General features: G+C 37.7%; 1 protein-coding gene across 5 annotated transcripts in view; it reads right to left on the bottom strand.

Moving 5' to 3' along the window:
- Window positions 1–22,812, bottom strand: part of ERC1 (ELKS/RAB6-interacting/CAST family member 1) — a 302,330-nt gene that overhangs the window by 15,778 nt on the left and 263,740 nt on the right. For all 5 annotated transcript variants that reach the window (XR_009960212.1, XM_062590517.1, XM_062590533.1 and 2 more), the window contains 2 exons: window positions 19,748–19,849; window positions 3,494–3,682 (listed from right to left, as the gene is read on the bottom strand). Coding sequence is in view for 4 of the 5 variants with exons in the window: in XM_062590517.1 (XP_062446501.1) it covers window positions 3,494–3,682; window positions 19,748–19,849 (291 nt within the window). In the remaining variant the exon portion in view is untranslated. The remainder of the gene's footprint in view (window positions 1–3,493; window positions 3,683–19,747; window positions 19,850–22,812) is intronic.

The following is a 22,812-nucleotide window of genomic DNA, read 5'->3' as shown; positions in this document are numbered from 1 at the left end:
AGACTTGGAACATTCTTTCTCTTTTCTGGTAACTTCAATTTTTTAATAAAAAATCATGAACAAGACATGAACTGGTCAAAAGAGGACAGATCCAGGAACTGTGCTGATTAACACATTTGAGGACACTGGGTCAGAACTGACTCAAAGGAATATTTTCCACCAAACGCATAACTTAATAACATGGTTCCCAAGCATGACAGATTCTTTATTGTCCACAACTCAGTCCAGTGTACCCAGTTTAGATTAATTTCTGAGATACCATGTATTCGTAAAGCACTAGCTTTAGGCCTTCATTATAACATGGACCAAAATTTTACGATAGTAACTCAGCTTTACAAAATCTGTTTGATAAAATGCCAACAAAGTTAATTCAAAGAATTATATAGAATGTTGGCCGCATATTTTGATTAAAATCAACTGAAGTCACTAAGGAATGCAGTTGAATTCCATAGTAGCATAAAGAAAGTATTATACCTGAAAGGTACCAATTATCAATCAAACTTCGAGAGTCCACAAAATTATTTACGTGGCAATAAATTCCCCATAGAACTATGGTGTTGATGCTGGCAGACACTATCCCAATAACCACTTGTATATGAGATTCCATGGATCGCTGTGGTGATGTGCTGGAGGAGTAAAGAGCTTATATCTACTTCATATACTAGTTTTTACCTATCAGAAGACGCCACAAAAACCTCCTAGCTGAACCTTCCCCAGCAAATATGAAAGACCTACAGAGTATTGGTTATGATGAAACACAGCAGGACCAACCTTTGCCAATAATAGTTGCTGCAATGAGAAATCACAACTCTAAAAGCAGACGTATGAAAACGAATTCTGAACTCTTTATTTTTAAAAAAAGAATCCAACTTATGGTAAGAAGTGGGTATGTTTGCATCATTCCTAAATACTATAGGTTTTCAATTTAATGTATCCTCCCTAATCATATTAGCACTACTTAACATTCAAGAGGATTATTTTTTTCCCACTGAGGCTGGAGAAGCATTATCTACAGAAGATCATATTAGAAGGGACAGGAGTGAATTTAGTGCACTAGATTTGAAGTAATTTACAAAACTCATTAAAATTCCAAAGTTCCAAAATAGGTATTCTATCATGGGCTGCCGCAAATCTGGAGAACTAACCCCTTCCCCTCCCATGGGAATATTTTAAACACAAAGGAAATTCTGCAGTTAGAAGGAGGAATGCTCTAAGATCTAAATAAATAACAAGCTCTGTAAATCTAAATATATCATTAGTTACCATTTTTCAACTTACATTCAGTAAAAAAGATCTAGAGTGAGTGTGGGGAAAACTACTTAGAGGATAAGTTAGTTATACACAGGAATCACAAATGGAGTAGTAATTTTAAACAACTGTGGGGACAACAAGCAGAATTAAGAAAGTAATGAGAGAGGATGGAAAAATATCTCTTTCTCATCTCCAAGACAATTTAGATAATTTTTTTCCTTGACAATTTGCACTTGATTTCTTTGCTATTTAACAAATGAATGTTGCTAATAGACTAACAAAGTTTGAAAGAGAAATAATATACTTTATTAGACCAGTACACACCTGGGAAAAACATGATGTTTTGGGCATACTGTCTATTCAGGACTATTTGCCAAAGACAATCTTTTCTGTTTTCTTCACCTACATCTCTTGATCTAATAGAAGATATCACCTATTCCTATAGACCCTAAACATATTCAGAGACCATCACAGGTACAAAAGACTAGTCTGCCTACTTTAGGGATATCCAGACTTCACCTTATTTTTACTTTCAGAGATGCCTACCATACATGCTACAGGATTTGGCATGCAATGCTTCATCCCAGTCTGAAAGCTAAGGTGGTTCGAAATGGCATGCTTCATATTTTAACGTGTAGTGTAGGAGCTGTGCCTCTTTACTGTGTACGGACAGCATGTGCTATAGCGAAAAACTTTTAACCTCAGATCAGTGATTACAGGCTCTACGAGGCACAACTATGACGCTGACTCACTGGGCGCAGGGGCTAGCAGGTGCCGCAGGAAAACAGAACGTCAGGTCTGCAGAGACAAACGTGGATATAGACGGAGGCGCACAGCCTATAGTCATTCAAATAGGTGTGTGAAGAAGACAGGTTCAAAGATAGAGACCAACTGCCCCATACCATCTAGGTCCCATTACAGACATATTTATCTTCAGAGGTCTGCTCTTCTTTCAGAATTGTTAGACACGCTTCTGTTAGCTTCCTGTAATTTGGCTTCTGAGCTGCCATCCCAAATTTTTGGATCACAATTCAGCCTTGAGCTGAAAGTGCAAGGAAATGAGCAAAAACATCTCAAAAGAAGAAAACCAAGTGTTCAGGCTAGAATCCAGGTAGCGTTCGCTGACCCACAAAACCACTTGTAACTACATAGGTCTTATATTGATTTGTGTACATACTCAATATAGTTCTGTATACATACGTACATACATACATGTATATAGACATGAAAGCAAATAATTTAGTGAAAGAATTGGCATTATAATCCAAAGAGTCAAAAAGACAAAATTAGTCAAATTTACTTCTGGTATAAATTCCTTAAACTAGTTTAGTTAAAAAAGTTTATGCATTTTATACTATAGCAGCAAAACTACAAAATAAGGAGTTGAGAAGACAAACAGGAAGGAGTGAGAAAAAAGGGTTGTGTGGAATCATGAATTACAGTAAAAAAAAAGCAGATAAAAACTGTCATTGAAGGGATTAAGGAAGGCATGACATCGTCATAGTTGGGAGAAAGGAAGATTATTTCAGCAGCTGAATTATAACTACACTGGACAGTCTCCATAGAGCCATAACTGGACAAGCCATTACTGAACCATTCCTCTCAGGTCTGTATTCCAAAAATCCTGAAAGTACACTCTTAAGACTTTTGAAGTTTGTATTAGAAGGCAGGGTGTGTGAGCGCATGCGTATGCATGTGCGCATGTGTGTTGTATGTAGTGCAATGAGTCCAAATCTCTGCTTAGGTATGCAGGCAAGGTAGCAGTATAAAAAACAGAAAATCAGTAGTAAAGCATACTGTTACAAAATATAAGAACATTCCATACATTTACACAAAGTATCTGACTCATAAAATATACCAATTATAATTTCAATGATGAGTATCATTAATCATTAGTTAAAAATTTAAGATCCCTAGCTCACACTAAGCTACTGACTACATCAAGTTCTACGTTAAGCAGCTAAAATCTGTTAACAGATAAAACATGATAAAGCTGGTATATTGCAGTTAGATTCCCAGTGCGTGTGCATATGCATGCCCTCAAATACATAAAATTTCATAATAAATGCTAAATGGCAATGATTCGAGAAGGTGTTGTATTCCTCCACCAGCTGAAGAATGGATCCTTGCTCTCTGTATTCACGACTTACAGAATGATTTCACAGCATCTGTGTGTGGCACGTCAGTAAGATCTATGCCAACACTTCCAGCTTTCATTCAGAGCTTCAGACCACAAACTCACCTGCTCCTGAGTCATCTTCTGCAGCTCTTTCTCCCAAGCTGCCCGGTCATCATCCAGGTGGTAGGAAGCAGGTGGGGTGAGTCCACGCAGAATCAGAGGGTCACGGTCATGGCAGAGGGCTGTCAGATGTCCAATGTACAACTTCAACTTGCTGCGATTCTGATCAAGTTCTAAGAGGGGCTGAATTATCTGAAATAAGAGAACAGGAATAGTGAGGAACAGCCCAAGACCCAAGCAACAAGGAAGGTAGAGATCAACCACTAAGTTACAATCTTTATATTGGAAGAAACCTGAACACACAATATTCCTACCCCACAATATTCCAGTGTCCCAACAACCATCCAGCATGGAAGCAGAAAGAAATCAAGCACACTTGGGCAAGGGGATGTGGTGATAATAGCTGGCTTATTAATAAATAAAATAATGATGAAATAGGGAGAAAAATGAAACAATACTAATTGAATGGGTTAAGTCTATTGATTGTCCAGCATTGCTTCAATCAGCTATCGCAACTCCTTGCTTTAATGAACATTGAATCTTCTGATGAAAGGTGTCTGTTCACAACAAAGGCAATAGCAATGTAGATTCTACCTTGTTTTACAAACAAATATTTAATTGTAAAATATGTATTCACTAAACATGTTCTGCAGACTGTAGTTTCTAATGATGTCAAGATGCTGGTTTCTAAAATGAACACATCTCTATTGCAGACACTGGATGAAGAGATACCTTAATCAAAGTCTTTCATAGTCCTGAAAAGGCAAAGATTTCTATTTATTATGCAGGCCAGATTCTGTATGCTAAGATTAAAAACCTAAAATCAAAGAACTCTAGTAAGAGCTATTGTATTTCTTTTCATCCTGCCTGATCTGAATCTAATCCACGCTCCTCATTCAAATCCCTGGAATCATCCAGTCCCTGCAAAAAGTATCTGAAGAACCATTTTTCACCTGTTTTACCAAAAAGTAGAGTTCAAGTGCATATATACAGACTTGGGAGTCCTTCATTATGCCTCGACAAGAATACTGTTCTAGGTGTTCATGGGCATATATTCAAAATTGCAGTATAAAGAACACTGGCTCTAAGGCTTGTTGCTGATCAAAGTTGAGGAGCAGCCAGGTGCCGTACCTCCGCTCCATGAAAGGAGGTATTGAAGCTACAGGCACCAGCTACAAGAGCCCCAAAACCTTGCCATCACACTGGCAAGCATCATCGTGCTCCCGGCATGGGCTGCACCTGCTGTTTGCTAGTGGGCTTGTGATATCTTTTCAGTACAGCACCTCTGACCCTGCTAATGAATGAGGAGCGAGATAATCTCTGAGTCAACAGAAACAGGGTGCTGGCATTACTTTCAACAAAGACTCTGGCTTCAGACCCTTCTGACAAGGCCGTCAGGGCTCACTTAGTTTGTTTTTAACACTGTTCTACATGGATTAATTTCCATAGGGTGAAAGGACCTGAGAGCAATGGCTAAGCAGCTAACTAACGTCAAACTCCTCGTCCTCCAGAGAGCTGGCAGCACTCAGGAGCCTACACCACAACATCAGGTTGGCAGCAGCTGAAAAAAAGCCCCAGTGACAAGGCAACAGGGGCACAGAGGATAGTCAAGAAGCTTGCAGAGAGAATAAGCTCATAGGCTCTACTTTAAATCCTTCAGCTATGTGCAGCTTTGGGGCAACACTTGTTTGAAGATACCTACACATAAGAAAGTATAGCAAGACTGTAGACTGCAGCGTGGCAGAATACTTTCTTGCACAGGGCAGTAGGAAGTGTTATTTTAATGGCATTAACACTGTTACTCCCATTTCTCTTTCACCACCAAGTACAACTGTCTTAAACTGATTATATCCATCAGCTTTGGTTGTTTGGTGAGTATGCAGTACCTATCCCCATTCCTGATAATCTGAATCACACGTAGTAGGACCTGAAAGTGCACTGCCTTAATAAGTGCAAAAACACATAGGGCTTCTCATTTCCCTGACATCTTTTCTGTCTTTCTGGCTATTCCACCCGCCCACTAAGAGGAAAATGACAGACTGTTTTCTCACACCTTGAGAAAACAGTGTTTTATAAAAATGTAAAAATTAAGCAGTTAATGTCTAATACCTAGCTGTCCAATCAATGCACTAGCTATCCTGTATTCTCTTACAGATAATAGTCTACTGAATATCTGCCAGCTGTGCAGATTTCAGAATCGCTAACCTTCCCCACTGCCCTCTGTAAATGGAACCTGTCTCTGGCAAAGGGACAAGCAGAACTGTGTAGCAAAAGTTATGGAAGATTTTAGTACAACAGTTGAATTTGATAACTCAGGGACGAGTTCCCTCTTTCTCCACCCTCTCCCCCTTGCCTCGAGAAGCATGTTCCTCTCTCTCTGGCAATAAGCCAAGCGAGGCGTGTGAAAGCTCTTAACTAGCAGTGCTCCCAAAGCTGTTCAGAGAGCAATCATTCCTCTCGCTTGGGATCCATTAAACCCTGGCAGTCAAGCAGGAAATGCCCTTATATCTGTGTTCCTGCCATATCTAATTTGAACTAGCCACTTAGCAAAAGGTGCTGTGCTTCCCACACAGCAGGGCTGCCAGTGCCTTATCTCAAGAGGGTGTAAGAGCACTCGCTAAGTGGGAAGGCAGAGCGGCACTGGATTCATAAAGCAGATCATGTTCTCATGATCAGCTCAAAGCTGCAGAGCTTTCTAGGAAAACAACGGCCGAACAGACTTCCCTCCAAACCCAGGATTATCTTCGAAAGCAGCCAGCCTTCATTAATTGTAGCGATACACTCATCCATCCTCATCAAAGCGCAGAACGATGCCTGCAGAATGTATCCTCAAGCTCAGAGCAGTGTTAATGGCCAGTTAAGTCTGAAAATGGATTTTACTAAAGAAGGCAATCGCTATAACGGTGAAGTAGAAACTTGAAATGCCTGACGGATCTCCAATATAAAAACAAACCATTTCTACCAACTGATAAAGGCATTTGGGAATGTATTTCAAAACAAATTCAACTCAGAAACAGCAATCTTTTTGAGGTTTCACAGAAAGTTTTAACTTGGAGCATGAAAAATGTGAATCTAATTGAAGTTTTGCAAGTTATCAGGGGCAAAAATAAGCTTTAGAATGAAATGACTACTGCTTCTTCAACTGTAGTCCTGCTGTTACTGTAAAATGGCCAGCTTAAATATGAATAACTGTATTTATGATTTGTTTATCTGTATTCAAACTCACGCATGTTCAGCACAGATAAGAAAAGGTACTTGTGCTGAATGTGGTTGGAGAGACCTATCTAAATGTTTGGTCACTTTTACTGTGAGAGATGAATATACCTCAGACACAGAGACTGTGGTGTCTTACAGTTTGTCCGAATGGTGTCTAATGTAAATACGCAAAAACATGTAGGTGGTTATATGAAAAAGAAAACCAGTGAATGAGTGGTATAACTGTAACAGCACTGATCTGAGACAAATGCGATATTGACTATCCATAAATGTCTGCAGGGTAAAGTATGGTTTTAATCAACATGTAATAGGACTCACTCACCACAACCACCAGCTTTAAATTACTAGTTCTCCATGCAGAAGGGCTAATGACCTAGTCACCTTTCTCCCTGCTAACATCCCCTTCTTCTATGAACTAAGCAACCACTATTTTCTTTCTCAGAACTACACTATTAACATTATTTAGCTACTTCAGAGAAAATGTCCTAAACTTCTGCTTAGCTATAAATCTGCAGCTCCCATTTTGGAACTGAAGAAAGTCTTGTCTGTTTTTTCTAGCTACATCAGCTGATATAGTAAAAATTATCTCCTTACAAAACTTGCCTTCCTCATCAGAATCATGCATGTGGATCAAATGCAGCAGTCTTTCTTACAAGCGCTTGCAGATGCTTCCTCTAGGCAAGAATTAAAAAAAAAAGGAGAAAATAGTACCTTCTTGACATAGCAACTGTGTTTGCTATATGTACACTTTGCACTGGCAGGACTGTTTCCATACTCTCCTAGCAGCTTGACTATCTTGCTTGCATGTATCTTGTGGGTACACATTCACCACAAAATGCTAAGAGGCAAAGAAATGCAGATAACTGGCTTTCATCTTGCAACCAAATAATTACGTTCTTCTCAACTTACCAATAAATCATTAAATATCTGGAAAAACTCCAGAAAGAACAGAGTTATCAAAAAGGGAATAAAATGGAATTGAGACATATTCTGGGAGTCAAAGTAAATGAAGTGAAGATATAACTGGTTTTGTACCTAATGTATTAGAAAAAAGTATACACAAAAGGAATCGGAGAATTTCCAAGAAATGAACTGAATTGAGAAATGCTCTGGCTTGCTAGCTTGGCCTACGGAGCTTGACTGATCCCTGATTTTTAAAAGTTTTGTACATGGTGGAATTCTGAAAAATTCTCCCAAACTTCAAACTGGACATAGCAAATATATTTTGCAAAAAAATCAAGTTAAACTGAGCTAGCCCTTTATACCACCCGTCAGGCATATCCTCACATTAAGATGGGAAATTATTTTCAGCTCCAGTTTTCAAACATTGTTGCATACAGATGCCAATTTGCTGCTGCTTCCCGAACTACCATTGCATGAGAGAAGATGGACTGAAAGTCTGGGTAAATATAGATACTTGTTAAAAAGAAATTATTCCAAGGAGGATCTGAAAAGTGTAGATGGAATGGATCATAGTGGCTCCTCAGATGTCAAAAAGAAACAGAGGGAAAAAAAGCACCAAACCCCACCAACTCCCCTGTAGCTTGTTTTTATTATAGATATTATGAGAAAAGAAAATTTTGCCTATTGTGCAAAATTTCCCATATTGTAAGTTATGGAAATAAGCTAAGAAACAAAATGATATTGTCTGGAAATATTTGCATAGGATTTCACCTTCTCTCTGGCTCAGGCCATTTGTGTTTGTTTGGCAACAAATGCAAGGGTTCAAATACAAACAACATGTAACCATTGAATGAAGTGGAGTTTTATGAGGCATGAATTTGGCTTAGAAAGTGCAAAGCTTTCCTGAATTCAGAACAATTTATCACTGATGCCTTCCCTTCGTTATTTTAAATGGAAACAGAAGAAAGTTCTCAAAAGACACTGCCTGACCTCAGTTCAGTTCAGCTCAGTTCATTGCTGCATAGAGATACGTGGTTTCTTCAGAAGACCACAAGAGAAAAGCTCAAGGACAGGCTCAGTTTTCCTTAGATTTGTTTTAAAGACAAAACTGGATTTAAATCTACCCTTCATCATTTTGTCTTCATAAAACCAAACAAAACAACATGCGTGAGGAGCTGAAAGAGACTGTGGCTATTTTGACAGAGCCGTTTCTTTCTGAGTTCATTCCTGACAAGATCAATTGGGAAATCATTTTTATAAAGCAAATTCTTTTTGAAATTTTTAAACACCATGAACAAATCCCATGGATTAATGATTTCCAGAGTTCACCCTCTTCACCTTGGGAAAAATCTAGACCAGAAGAAAAGAAAAGAGAAAACACAAAACAGGGAGAGTAGTTTTTTCATTATTTCCCTCCATTCAGATTAAAGCTTTTCCCCATAATGTAAGTAAAAGTCAAAGAATTGCAACGGGTTGGTGCGATTCCTAAAGTACTGAAAAAGCAGTTCACAAATATTTTTCAACAAAACAAATTCAGACACTAGCAATTTTTGCTTACATGGCTATGGAGCAAAATTTTGTGGGGAGCCATGTACGAAATAGTAGGGACTAGCGTATGTCAGAGACGAAATGCACTGGCAGGCCTGTGTGACGCTTATGACTGGATCACTGGAAAATGCTAATGTTGAGGAATGAGGCACTTTGGCAGAGCTGATACAGCTAATACTGCCTGAATTTTACCCATTTTCACAATTCCTTACTTTCAAGAGCAAGAGCGTTTGCAAGACCCCTCACCCCTAAACACATCAAATTGCACTGTGCACACAACGCGTGGGGCCACTCATCCCCTTCTTCTGCAACTGTCCATACTGTTAAGGGAACGTCTCATTCCTACCTGACCAAAGGAGAGAAATTTGTGACTTAATGGCAAGATAAGATCAGGACGTAAAAGTTCAAATGCTATTTTTATTTGTTAAAGTTCTTTTTTGTTTTCAAAATTCTCAGGAATCCAGCAACTCAGAAGCTTCCTTCCAGAAAAAAAACAGGTCAGACAAAGTGGGATGAGATCTACAGAGATTCTGAAATTTTACTCTGCTGTTACATGTGTTAAAATCTCCTTCAATTGAGAACATCATTTCCATAAGTTATGACAGTTATCAAGTTAAAATTTTCGATAATCAATTCAGTTATACAAAGCTGTGAAACTAGGTAATCAAATTTATGAGATGCTGAGAACTAGAATATCTGTAAGAAAAAAAAGGTATTCCCTTAGCAAATGAAAATGATGCAACAAATGTTGCAGATTGTACAATGAAGCTTCAGATTTAAATAGTATTATCCTGATGGAACTTTTGCAGGAATAATTAATCAAATGAAAGTTTCAATTGCACAGAAACAATTAGATTTGATGTTGCATTTTTTTTAAACAAGAACATGGTAGTTTGAGAATAAGTAAGAATATCAACCTGTTTAACTGTTTAATCCATTCAAACTTTTTACCACTTCTCTAAATAAGAGTGAACAAGAAAGTACATCTCTTCCTTGTTGTTTTGCATTTCGTTTTATACATCTGCCTATTACAGGGGACAAAAAGAACCAGTGGCTCATACGCTTGTGTCTGAAAGCAGAATTGTATCCCGTGCACCGGGACAATCCGCCTGTGAACACATATCTCAGCGACTGCATTCTTTTGTCTCACTACTGTCTGTTCCATTGCTAAGGGAAACCAGAAAGTATTTCTTAAGTGCTCTACCAGAGCACGCAATCAGTGCTCTTCTACTCAGACAAACTATAACCTCCCTGTCCACAGGTGATACGAATCTTTGTCTCGTCCCTCTCAACCACCGAGTCCTCAGACTGTCTCTCTTGGTCTCTACCTGCGACATGACACTTTCAAAGCGAAGTCGCATGAAGTCACGGGATGTCTGGCTCACCCTTCTTCAGGATTTTTTTCTAAGGTTGTTTGCTCCACACTCAAATGCATAAATCCCATGAACAAATACATGCATTTATATGGATATAAATAATATTCCTCATCTACGTATTGCATTAAACAAACAGATGTAGCTGGATTGCCTGCGGTGAGCCTACTATGAGCTGGAACTATAAATTCTGGCATCTTTCAGTAATTATAAACTTTACCAGCCAGGAAAATATAGCGTCTGGATTGGCTACGTGCCCTTATCACTTTTTATTTTAGTCATATTTCTCTCAAGCTTATTTTCATAGTTAATGCATTGGAAAGCGGGTTTGGGCTTGATTCTTTCCCTATTCTAATACTGTTGATCTCCCTACCACTTCCCGTATAATTTCCTCTCCTCCTAACTTGCAATGAAAAGGTACCGGCAATGACATCAACCAGCCTGGCTGCAGCTATTCCCAGTATGATTTTATTTTTTTCAGTGAGTGTCAGAGCTCAAGTCCACTCTCCTTTATGCTACCAACACTGTTCAATGAACAATAGTTCACAGAAACTTCTTGCTTTGCATGATTGCATTCTGGCATGCGGATGAGGGCTACAAGAGACCTCAATGGCAGAGTAATTGGAAGATAGTACAGACACAATCACGCAGTCTGTAAGCAACATCTCTCATGGAAGCAGCCAGGTACAAACGAAAATGCCTGAATACAGAATTCCTAGTTGCATCAAAGACCAAGCCAGTAGTGAAAGAAGAAGATACTCAGCTGTAAATCAAGGAAGAAAATAAGATACAGACCTGAAATAATCTCATTTGGTAGAAATGAATGACAGCCTTTTTGCAATTGTTTTGCTGAAAAGCCGAATTCTTTAGAAAAATAAACCAGCCATCTGTTTTGAATGTTTTAGAATATAAGTATCTATTTGTGTTCCTCTTTGATCTATAAGAATAATAGAAAGACAGTGATACAATCCAGTTACACCTCTTGTGATCACTTAATTCATCCCAGAAGTGAAGATTACAGAACTCCATCTGGAAATCTCAGTCTTATCATTCTGGGATCAGAACGAAGACTAACTATGTATCAAGATCAGCTCTTCTGTGGTGGTAGATAAAGCATTCTTGGACAGAGAATATATTCTTCAAACATAAAATAGTCATGTAGATAGCAAAATAGTAGAGTTAAAAAAACAAGCTAACAAAAGCATTGTTCCTAGAGACACAGAAAGGACTGGGAGCAGAAGTCAGCAACATTTTAAGGAGAGCGTGCTTCTCTAGGCTGGCAATCTGACAACAGTCCTTACTGCGTACAGGATTATATGGCAGTGTGGATACAGAATAAGAGAGAAGGTGCAAAGGAGCTGTCTCCAGATCAGAAAGGTAGAAGACTAATTGTAAACAAAATACCATTTAGTTTGATATCAGCATCAGTTAAGTTGGTCACTTCATTATAATGAGATTGTTACTTACACTACAGTAAGGAAGTCACTACATAGGAAAGGCTTTCCATTACTCAGAGGCATTGTGGTCAGAGAAGAAAAGGCTATTCTCTGAAGAAAGAAAAACCTGGAAAAGGCTTGAAAAGAACAGATAGTTGTATGATAGTAAGTCAGGATTTTGAATTGTATGCATCTTGCTCTAACCGTATACTTCTTGAAAGCAGTAATTGTCAGACCACGCACTCTCTCGGTGTCTCCATACCTGGGCTTAAAGGCATGGATGTCTTTCAGCTGCATAAATAATTTTGGTGCCCAGATAAGCAAGGCTCCAGAAGAAGGGAGGGAAGGCCGGCCATGTGATTAACCAGGACAGCAGCACTCAAAGCGCTACCCTTGTAATGATTACTTAATTATCTTATATCATCACATTTGAGAGCATCGCATTATGGATCTTAGTACAAGTTTTGCCCATCTGGGAAGTGGGAGTGAGGAGTCTGGACTGTCATCAGTACTGACAAAACAAATCTGGCATCTTATGTCTCAGTCAGGCCAAGTGACGATGTTCCCCCCCCCCCCCCAAAAAAAAAAGATTATTTTATCTAGCTGCTTTCAAATTTTGGATATGACAAATCTTTAAGGCAAACTGAAGATACATTTCTTTCACAGTAATTTTACACATAGGAAAAAAGAACTATAACAGACATATTATAACAGACATATCCACTAAATAATTAATTTGTAAATTCTTTGAGAGGAAGAAGTGATCCCTCAGAGGACAAAAGATGACAATGAGAAAGAAGAGGCAGCAGTCTAAAGAGCTTTGTTCAGTATGTTAGAATGACAGCTCCTTGAAATGTTTAACAGAAGGTTTTTTTTTTCTTCTTTTGGAAAGGATAAGGTCTTGGAAAGAAAAATAAGAAATATTAATAAATTGAATCAAATACAAATCTAACACAATTTTGGGAACAAATTCAAAATGAGGTATTAGAATCACCATCATATCACTGTAACAACACCATTTTAAAATATTGTGTAATAATATTACCTAGCTCTTCTGTAGCACTTTTCCCAAGCAGCAGTAACACTTTACAAAAAGTTCAGCTCATTTTACAAATAGAGAATTTGAGACAGAGAGAGAAGGAGAACAAGTGAGTGGTTACAGACAACGCCAGGAAAGAATTTATCTTCTGAATCGTGGTATAGTACTCTGTCCAATAAATTATATTGTAATACAAGTCAGGCATGAAAGCTTGGTGTTTTTTTGACCTAACAATTAAAAAGAACATCTTGAAAATAAATTTGTTTAAAAAGCATTCATAGAGAAGCTGATGAGGTCAAAATATAATAAGTGACAATGCTGAAAACCTAAGCAGAAGTGGGACAAGTAGGACAAACAGCTCTCCATACACTGCAAAGATATAATGTCTCTCATGTTGAGAGATAGATCACATTTATCCACTGTACGAATGCCTGTGTAATCACTTGAAAATGGAACTCATTATTCATAACATATGTACTTCACTGAAAGAAATTACTGTATTAATTCAAGCATCTAATAATGTAGGAAAAAAAAAAAAAGTATTCCTCTCAAACTTCCCAAACTGTAGACACTTTTACTTGTGCAGTGATATCAAAAAAAAAAGTTCATGTGTGTGACAGCTGTGGCAAAGGTCAAATTAAGTCTTGAGACATCCTGTCCTACCTGCCTCAATGTCGTTATTGCTGTCCCTCTCACCTGGCCATCACAGTAGTCACAGCTCATCAGACTACGTTCACTTGTCGCCTGCTTCTGCCACTTTCCTCTCCACCTGTTTGAACAGCCAGGCGCGCTGACTGACTAGGTGTCAATTCGTTGGGTACTTATTTCCATCTGACAACCCAAAGGAAGTAAACACCACCTCCCAAACACACGAGAAGCAAATTGTGAATGTTTATTTTGGGCATTCCTAGGGGCCAGATAATATTGCTCTACAGAAATCAGTTAGAAACACATGGTTTACGAACTAGAGCATTCAGCTGGTTTTTGCATAAGTCTACTAGGATCAAATTCTCTGTGAGATTTAACCGTTTATCTCATTCTTTATTTGTATTCTATCAAACTGTCCAAATAAATGGCATGTAGAAATGCCATTCAAGCTCCATTACCCTTTAATAATCATGAGTGGTTCTTTAGAAGGAGACTGTTCTCAGAAAAAAATTTTTCACTAAAGATATCCTTCAGAATATTTTAACTTCTCGATTAAAAACTAGAGTTAGAAAACTCAATTTGAGTTCCTCAGATAAGAAACATGCTTCATAGTGATGATCTTCCCTTTATTTCAGTTCTTAGGTTTCAAAGACTCTTGTCTACTGGAAAACTTAAAGTCAAATTACAACAACATTAAAAATATAGCCTTTGATGCACAGTGTATATGTGTGTATATCTGTAAATTATTATTGATAGTATTTTTTACATGAAATCCATGAATCTTACTGGAATTGACCGTTTCCTCCTTCTTAAAAAATTATTCAAATATTTTACCATTGTGACTTAACTCCTCTTTCCACCACAGACATCACCTCTGAAATCTTTGGAGACTTGCTAAATTATGCTGGTGTATTCAGCAGTCAATGGATTATACTTAGTGTTTTTGTATGAAAAATTTGTAAAATACAAATACTAAAGAAAAATGTCAAATGTAAGAGTAAGTAAGTAATAGGAACTTGCCAATATTTTCATCATCTTGAAAAAAAACATTTCTGTACATTCCTACAAATGCTAGCTCTTTGACCATTCCACTGTTCTCTAATAAGCATAACATTTGTTTTCAGATTTTGGTTCCTGGAATTCGAGCACAGCAAAACCAAATGTTTTGCTCCTTAAGAGGCATATCCGTGTCAGAGATTTTTGGCAACCGTTAATACAAAATGCTTCCACGGACTGAGGTCCAAAAAGCTTGTATGGTGAGGGCATCTACCAGATTCCAATTCCTCCTGCAAGCCAGGAACCATGGGAAGGAGACTGCTATACCACAGCGTGCACAGTTAACAACACACACAGAATATGTAGGAATTACATCCTGGGATAAATCAGTTCTCAGTGTTTCAATTTTGCTTCTCTTCTGTTCCTGCCTTTAGCACTTTCACTCTTTTCTCACTTTCTCCCTGTGTCCTTTGTCTTTCATGTTTACAACAGTTTGCTGTGACCCTATGCTCACTACATCTATCCAACAAAACCACTTCTTCTCATTTTTATGGACGGAGGTAATATGAGAAGATTTATGAACCATGCCCACACTTTCTAATATAGCAGAGAGCCCAGACATACTAAGAAAACTAGATAGATTGAGCGGCTTGAGAAGTTTATGTATGGAAGCTGTTTCCTCTACACTGTATACAGCCCAGACATAATACACATGTACATGTATATACATACATGCACTTTTATCATATAATATATATATTAGATATCATAACATCATTAAACTACTATTATTTTTGATAACAATGAATAATAATTAATTAAGCCGCCATTATTGGCCAGACTATTTTAGCCTTTGAGAAATACAAAAGAGCATCCTCATAAGAAAGCTCATATGAATATGCTTGAATATAGAGAAGCTCAGAGCTCCATCTGGGGAATAAAAACAGAAGTCATAAGAGATTCAGACAGTAAGGGAATGAAGTTGGAGAAAAAGGCCAGGAAAGACTACTTTAACATTTCAGAATGAAAAATGGTATTTACATTGAACTGAAATGTAAAGTACCATACTCTGAAACTATAGGAAGTGCACATATGTTTATTCAGGGGAGCTACATACAATAGTATGGTCATGTACCGAATTGATATAATTAAAGATTAACACTTTGAGCCAATTCCAGAATGCAACAGAGAAAAAAAATGAAAATGCCAAAGCATACAAATAAATTAATGCAGTTTGTTATTCTACATATTTCAGTGATCTCCACTTTATCTTCAGTTCTGACCAGAGGTGGCTACCTCCTCAAATCTAAAGGAATGTTAAAAAACAAGGTTAGCTCAAAGCCTTATTCTATTAGTCTCTTCTTCACCACTGTAATATATACATTGTTGTATATGTACATTTAATTTAACACTTGCAGGTTATGGACTACATGGCTTATAGTATCTTCTCTTTTCACAAAGGGGAAGAGAAGGACTTTTTCTTAGAAAGGACATGCAATATTGTGTTAGAAACATCTGCTTTGTTAGGAATAACTGCAACTTTATGCTTTTCCCTGTTGATTGCATGCAACAGAGACCTGAAGCTGACATGTTTCTCAGATGGGACACACATATGGAGAAAAGGCTGGCTGCCTCATTACTCTGATTGGGATATACTGTAGCACACTTGCCTTGCTTTCCTGCCATAGAGTGGAAGCTGAGGAAAAGATGTCAAGTAGAAAGTGGAGGGTACACTGCGTTTACTTGGTATGTGAACTATCTCTATATTTATATAGTTAAATGAAGAGAAACCATACTTTTGCACAGTTGCATTCATAAAAGTTCAGCAGCTGGGGGAGGAAAAGAGAAGTGTTTGCTACACAACCTTCATTTTTGCTCTAGATAAAAATCAAAATCATTCCTACCTTCAAAGTAAGCGTGCTCTTCCTTTTCGTCACTTACTTACCAGGTCCTTCGTGTTTAACTGACATGCTTCAGAAAATCTTCACAAGCATTGTAAGTCTCTAAAGCTTCTAACATCACATACTAACACACAACCCTTGCAAGAGCAGTGACTCAAAACAGAATGTGAAATCAACAGTGAGTGTAAATTAATGAAGCACATTATTGATTTTTCCACAGAAGAGATTCTCTCAGTTCAAACCCCAAGGCATGAAATTCAAGTTTGATGCTGCCACAGCTGGATTACATTTTTCAGATAGCTGACTTGAAAAGAGGGATCTGATGTAAGCAGTCAGCCAGATATGTAACTCTGCAGTTAACTGAGCAGGTGTGAAGAAATAAGAGTGTATCTTATTTTTTTATTTTTAAAAAAACTCATATAAAATAATGATTTTCAGAAATGCAAGGGTCCAAAATTCCATGAAAGTTTTCAGAAAAAATATTTCAAATAATGAAAATAAAAATTCAAATTCTATAAAAAAAATCACGTGAAATGTTTTTTGTTACATGGATAAGTGAAAACGTTTTATATAAATTTTAAAATGTTATTATATCTCAATCTCTCAAAATCCTTCCTTTAAGTATTTCAAACAAATGCAATTTCCTTTTCAACCACTTCTAGGACACAAAAATGAATCTTATGTATTTTAGCCTTATAATTCATATTTGTTCTCTGTAACCTGGTCAGTAAAGGGCATTATCTTTTTCACTAGAGAACAAGAGTGAGAACAAGACTTTTTCTTGGGCATTGCCTTCTCTTCTGGATATAGGGATTGTTGTGGAGACAATTTGATAGCAGAAAAAATGAATTATGGGGACAGATATAAAGAAACAAATTGAGTTTAAATGACAAATAGGTAGGAATTTTTGCCCTTTTTTTTCAGAGAATGATGGAGATGGGAAGAGAGGCAGGTTAAGGAGATGTTCTTTTCTGCCTTCAAAGTTTATATAAAATTATATTCCTCGTCATTATCAAGAATCATCTATTCTGAGCAGATAAATATCTGTGACTATTTAGGTCAGCTTATGTGGCAGCAATCCCAGCGGCACATCTCAACATGCTTAAAACCAATAGTCTCCTGGAGGAACATTATCTCTGAGCAAATTCATTACTAACCAGAATTGAGAAAACATACAGAGAGTTGGCTGCAGTGCAAACTGCTTTGAAAAAAACCCTCACTGAAAACATTTCCTCCGTGAAGTGAAGGACAAGTTATATGGGAGACATTTCCTGCTCTCTCCGAGGCGTTAGCAGCTTGCTTTGCGCATAAACTCAATTACACGCCCTGGAAAGTTCTCCCCGCCGCAGCACGAAGCAAGGGCTCCATTAGCAGGAGACCAAAAACTCCAGCCTACGAACAAATACACGAGGAATACCCGCATGCAGAGACGACACGAGCAAGGGAAAAGGAGCACGCCGGGGTTTTGCACGGCACATGGAAGCAAGAGGCGAGAGCGACTGGGTTTTTTTTTTTTTTTTTTTTTGCTGGTAAGAGAAGGGGATTCTCACCGTTCTGAACAAAATGGCTGCACTAAGAGCATCTGACTGGTTATGCCCAAATACCCTCCTCCTCATCCTAGCGGCGCGGAGACGGCAAGGGGAGGAAAGCCCCCGGGCAGCGTGGGAATGAAACAAAGACTTGGTTAGTATTCAAAGCACATAACGTAAGCACAAATAGTAGTAACAAGCGTTCTTTTAAATCCGGGAGCAATATTTGGAGCCACCTGGGGACACAGCTTGCTTTGCTCTCTTGGAAGCTTTGTTAGCTTTTAAGATGTCTCTATGCACAGGGCAAGTGCAATTAGACCCCCCACTCCCCTCCCCATGACGTCCCTGTAATAACTTCCTCAAGCATTTAATTTTTTATCTTCTCATTACGTCTGTGAATGCTACCTGTATTCGCTTCTAGGCACGTACTACAGGTATGTTAGGAAAATGACTTGAGCTCACTACAGACTTGCCATGTATAAGCAATAGATATGCTACAAATTCCTCCAAATTAGGATTAGGAAATCAATTTAATCTGCACTATTAACAATTCTGCTCTCCCAAAGAAGGTATGGCCAACATTTTCCAAAAATATTCTAGAAAATTCAAGCCATTCAATTTATAGATCTTTACTTATAATCTAGAGGAGCATATTAAAGCAAGATGTAAAGGAAAGGTGATTTGAAAATGAAAAAATTTCTTATTCCTCTTTTTATACTCCATATTGTTTTCTGATACAGACAAGAAAAGAGATTTTTAAATACCTATTTTTGGAAGGTAGATACATGTTTGTTTGCCATTTTCCTCTCATACCTTTCTCATAGTTTCTGTATTTCACTGAGCTGGTGCTTAAAGGTCTAGAGTGAGATGCTTTCTTCAGACCTCAACAAGTTCTAGATCAGCCAGGGGGCAAAGAGGAGTGACAAACACTCCTTCACTTGGTCAAGACAGTGATTAATGATTGCTAATATTTTAATTAAACTGCACTGGAAGAGAGTACAACACGGTATGGATTTATGTTGGCATTTTCTGTGCTACCCCAGGGATAGGTAATCTCTCTGATAGCTATCAAACACACGGCTGCGCTTACACAGCTGTAAACGACACAGGAGGCTGTACACTACTTTGGAGATGGTAAATTGATTTTCCTTTGGTTCATGTCCCATTGAGTTCGAGAGGGAGCAGTCTGTGCTCATCTAGCACAGAGGCCAGGACTCCCTCCTGGGAAATGAAGGAACTGCTCACATGCAATCCATAGATCGGAAAGCTGATCCTGAGCATGATTTCCTGCTTCTCAAGACAAGAAACAGTCCTGGATGGTCTGCATACTCAAGCAGTAAACTTGAGTTTCTAAAATCCAAATATGCCAGAGAAGAGTCCAATTCTGCATTTTAAGACAGTAACATTTCTTTCTTCCCTTTCATTGTCTGCTCCATCATCTCCACCCACTTAATAACAGCCTGGACTGGGAACGGCTTGTTCATGTTTCAGGAGTTTTCAGGGAAGCCAATACAACAGCAGCATCAATTTCTGTTTTATAACTCCAGCGCAGAACGTTATTTGTGTTCCAAGGTACTGCAAGCATGTCAGGGAAAATTACATACAACTCAAAATAATCAGACCCCATAGTAAAAATTAGCTTAAAAGAGAAAACGAGAGATACATTACCTGGTCTGGGGAGGGCTTATGGTTGGTTTGGTTGGAATGGGATGAGGATTTGAGGTGATCATCCTCATAGTTGTCAGCCATCAGCTTCATGCGGTTTTGAGTCTATTCAAGAAAAAGAAGAATCTCAGTCTACCTTCTAATATAACCATAGGGACTAAGGGGAATAGGATATTTATGTTATCCCATATATCCAAAATCTATATATGGAAAAAATAGATATGTACACAAAATGTTAGTACATGTTACTACAGAGAATTAGCAAAAACTGGTAGACACCTACAAACCACTTCACTCTGAGTCTAAGTTAGTTTTGCAATCAACTGACTCATCTGAATTGTACCTACTAAGCCTTGTCCTGTCATGTGTGTACAAAGAAACTCAATTCTTTAAAAAGAATCTTAGGATTAAGGTTCAAGCATCAGTCTGTAAAACAATTCACTGAAGACATCTATTAAATGTGCAGAGTTAGTTGAAAATAAAACAAATGATGAAAAAAAGAGTTAAAAAGCCTGATAGTACTAAAAATGTTGAATATGACTTATTACATAAGAAAAGTCCATTCAGTATAACTATTCAAATCAGTTTTCAATGGATATAGGATGGAACAGGAAAAAAGTCCTCAGATCGGTAAGAAAAATCTAAATAATAGAAAAGCCTTCATGTAAGGAGATTAAAAAGAGAATAATACAGCAATGTAATTGATACGTGTAAAATTACAAACTGTACACAATCAAATCGAAAATTATCAAAACAGGAAGTAGGTTTCTTAACTTGTTCTCAACTTTTCTTCAACTTCTTAGGAAATAACCACATTCCAAGGATATATAATTTTTTAGAAATACAAAATATAAAATACACGTGGAATTCTTGACTACCAGATATGTTCAAAGTGAATTTTTAGTAAGTTTAAAATACAAATGTAAACTCAAGGGAACCTTCTGGTTATGCAAGGTATCAATAAACAGAATACTACCTGAACATTACAATTTAATCTAAGCAATTTCATTAACTATTAAATTATACCACATAATTGTGACTGCAAAGGAAAGAGTTACTGACATAAAGCCGTGTTAAAATATACTACCCTAAAATGAGGTCCCCATGTGCTTACAAATATACACACACACACACAAGGGAACAAGTGTACCTAGACCAAATGCTATCCCTATGCAGCAGGGCTGACAAGGCACATTCAGACAGCAGTAACAGTACAATAAGTAATAATAATAATAGCAGCAGCAGCAGCGTAGAGGGTCCAAAATCTGGCAAAGTGAATGTCTGTCCCTGTGCACGTGTTAGCTGCTTCCCTGGCCGTATCTGGGTGCCACTGTCACTGGGCACTCCCACCTGGAGCAGACTCACAAGGGAAAGGTGGCATTTCTCCTCGCTCCTTGTACGGCAGACAAAGCCCCATCTTGAGCTTTGTGAAATCCTTGTATTATAAAAAATAAAAGCGTAGACAGACTTATATTAGATACGATACGTAGTAAATTAGCTAGAGCTAGACACATTAAATCACCAAAGATTCACTAAAATTAAATGACTTAATGAAAGTTCAAAACTTTCTGTAAAAACGCCAGTTATTGTTTCATTCCCTTCATAATTTAATGGTTTCTTACTGAAAACTATAATTCTAATGAGTGCCTCGAGGCTAGAGAATGCAGATTCTATTTGACTGTATTCAGGCCATTATCAAAAAGGTCCAGGGTTTGAATCTGGATTTGATTTTATTTTGGATTAATTTAAAAAAAGTTAATATTAAAACTGTGCTTGAGGAAAGCAATGTAACCATACAAAATCTTTATATTGTTTGCTCAGTTTTGCAGATAAGTTTTGAATTCCAAGTCTGACTCTTATCATTGATAAGTCACTGATTGAAACACACAATATTAATACTTGGATAACCAGTTTATTCTCAAGACGCCTTCTCAATGTTTATTATTTTATTATATTTAAGACTGTTTTCTTTAATAACTTCTTTGCAATGAGATCTAGAACTTCCAAATTATTTTACATTTCTTCGGAAATTTTTGTTCCTCATAATAAACAGCTTGCTACATGACTTCCAAAGCATGTGTGAAAGAATCTATTAAAAAGTAGAAAAAACATCAGGCTAGTACAGCGTTACTATAGTGCATTGACTTTTCTAAGAGAAAAACTAGCTCTGTAAAGTTCTTCCCAGAGAAGGGCAACACATTTTATGATATTGCATGTGAAAAAAACTATCTTAGCACCATTACAGGAACAGAAGAATATACGGACCTAAAGCCTTGAAGCACAGTATCTCTCAAAGAACCTTCTAAAGTGGAATTGAAGAGATTGCATACATCAGTTATTGAACTTCAGGTAGATTATCCTGCTATTAATACTTAGCAGGACATATGAGGCTGAGAGAACTGGGCTGGTTTAGCCTGAAGAAGAAAAGGCATCTTTAATTATGTTAAAGGAGGAAACAGAATATGGAGCCACATGCTTCTTGGAGGTACACGGTGATAGGGCAAGAGGCAACGAGAATAAGTTGGAACACAGAAAATTCCAAGCAGATATGAGGAAAAATCTTATTACAATGAGGATGATCAAACACTAGAACAGGTACCCAGAGATCTTTGGAGGTGCTCAAAAACTGACTGGAGATGATTTGGAGCAATTTGATCTAGTTGCACATACTTAGAGCAGGTCCTTAGAGCAGCACTAGATGACCAAATCCAACCTAAATTATTCTGTAATTCTAATTATTTTGGCTTCTCATCTTCAGATGATTTTATAAATATCAAGGCTGGCATTTCCAAAAGAAAAGGAAATTAAGTTGCAAAATTCCATTTGGTTGCACAACTACAGTTTAGCTCCACAACAACCCGCTGAAAAATCTAATCCAAATGGATCCCTGCAACATCCCAGTGACGACGAACACCCAGGACCAGTTCACCTAGAAGGTCCTTTTCTGTGCTCCCCTTCAACCCAGCCTGACCTTCCCACTGCTTCTGCTGGTAATCTAAGAGTGCATGTTTGCCATGTGTAAGTCCTGCAGGAAAATGTCATTGTGATTTTGCAACAGGAACTACTAC

This window comes from Rhea pennata, chromosome 1 (genome assembly GCF_028389875.1).
Source record: "Rhea pennata isolate bPtePen1 chromosome 1, bPtePen1.pri, whole genome shotgun sequence".
Lineage (NCBI taxonomy): Eukaryota > Metazoa > Chordata > Aves > Rheiformes > Rheidae > Rhea > Rhea pennata.
Note: the sequence above shows the minus strand (reverse complement) of the source record. Positions and strands in the feature narration are given on the sequence as shown.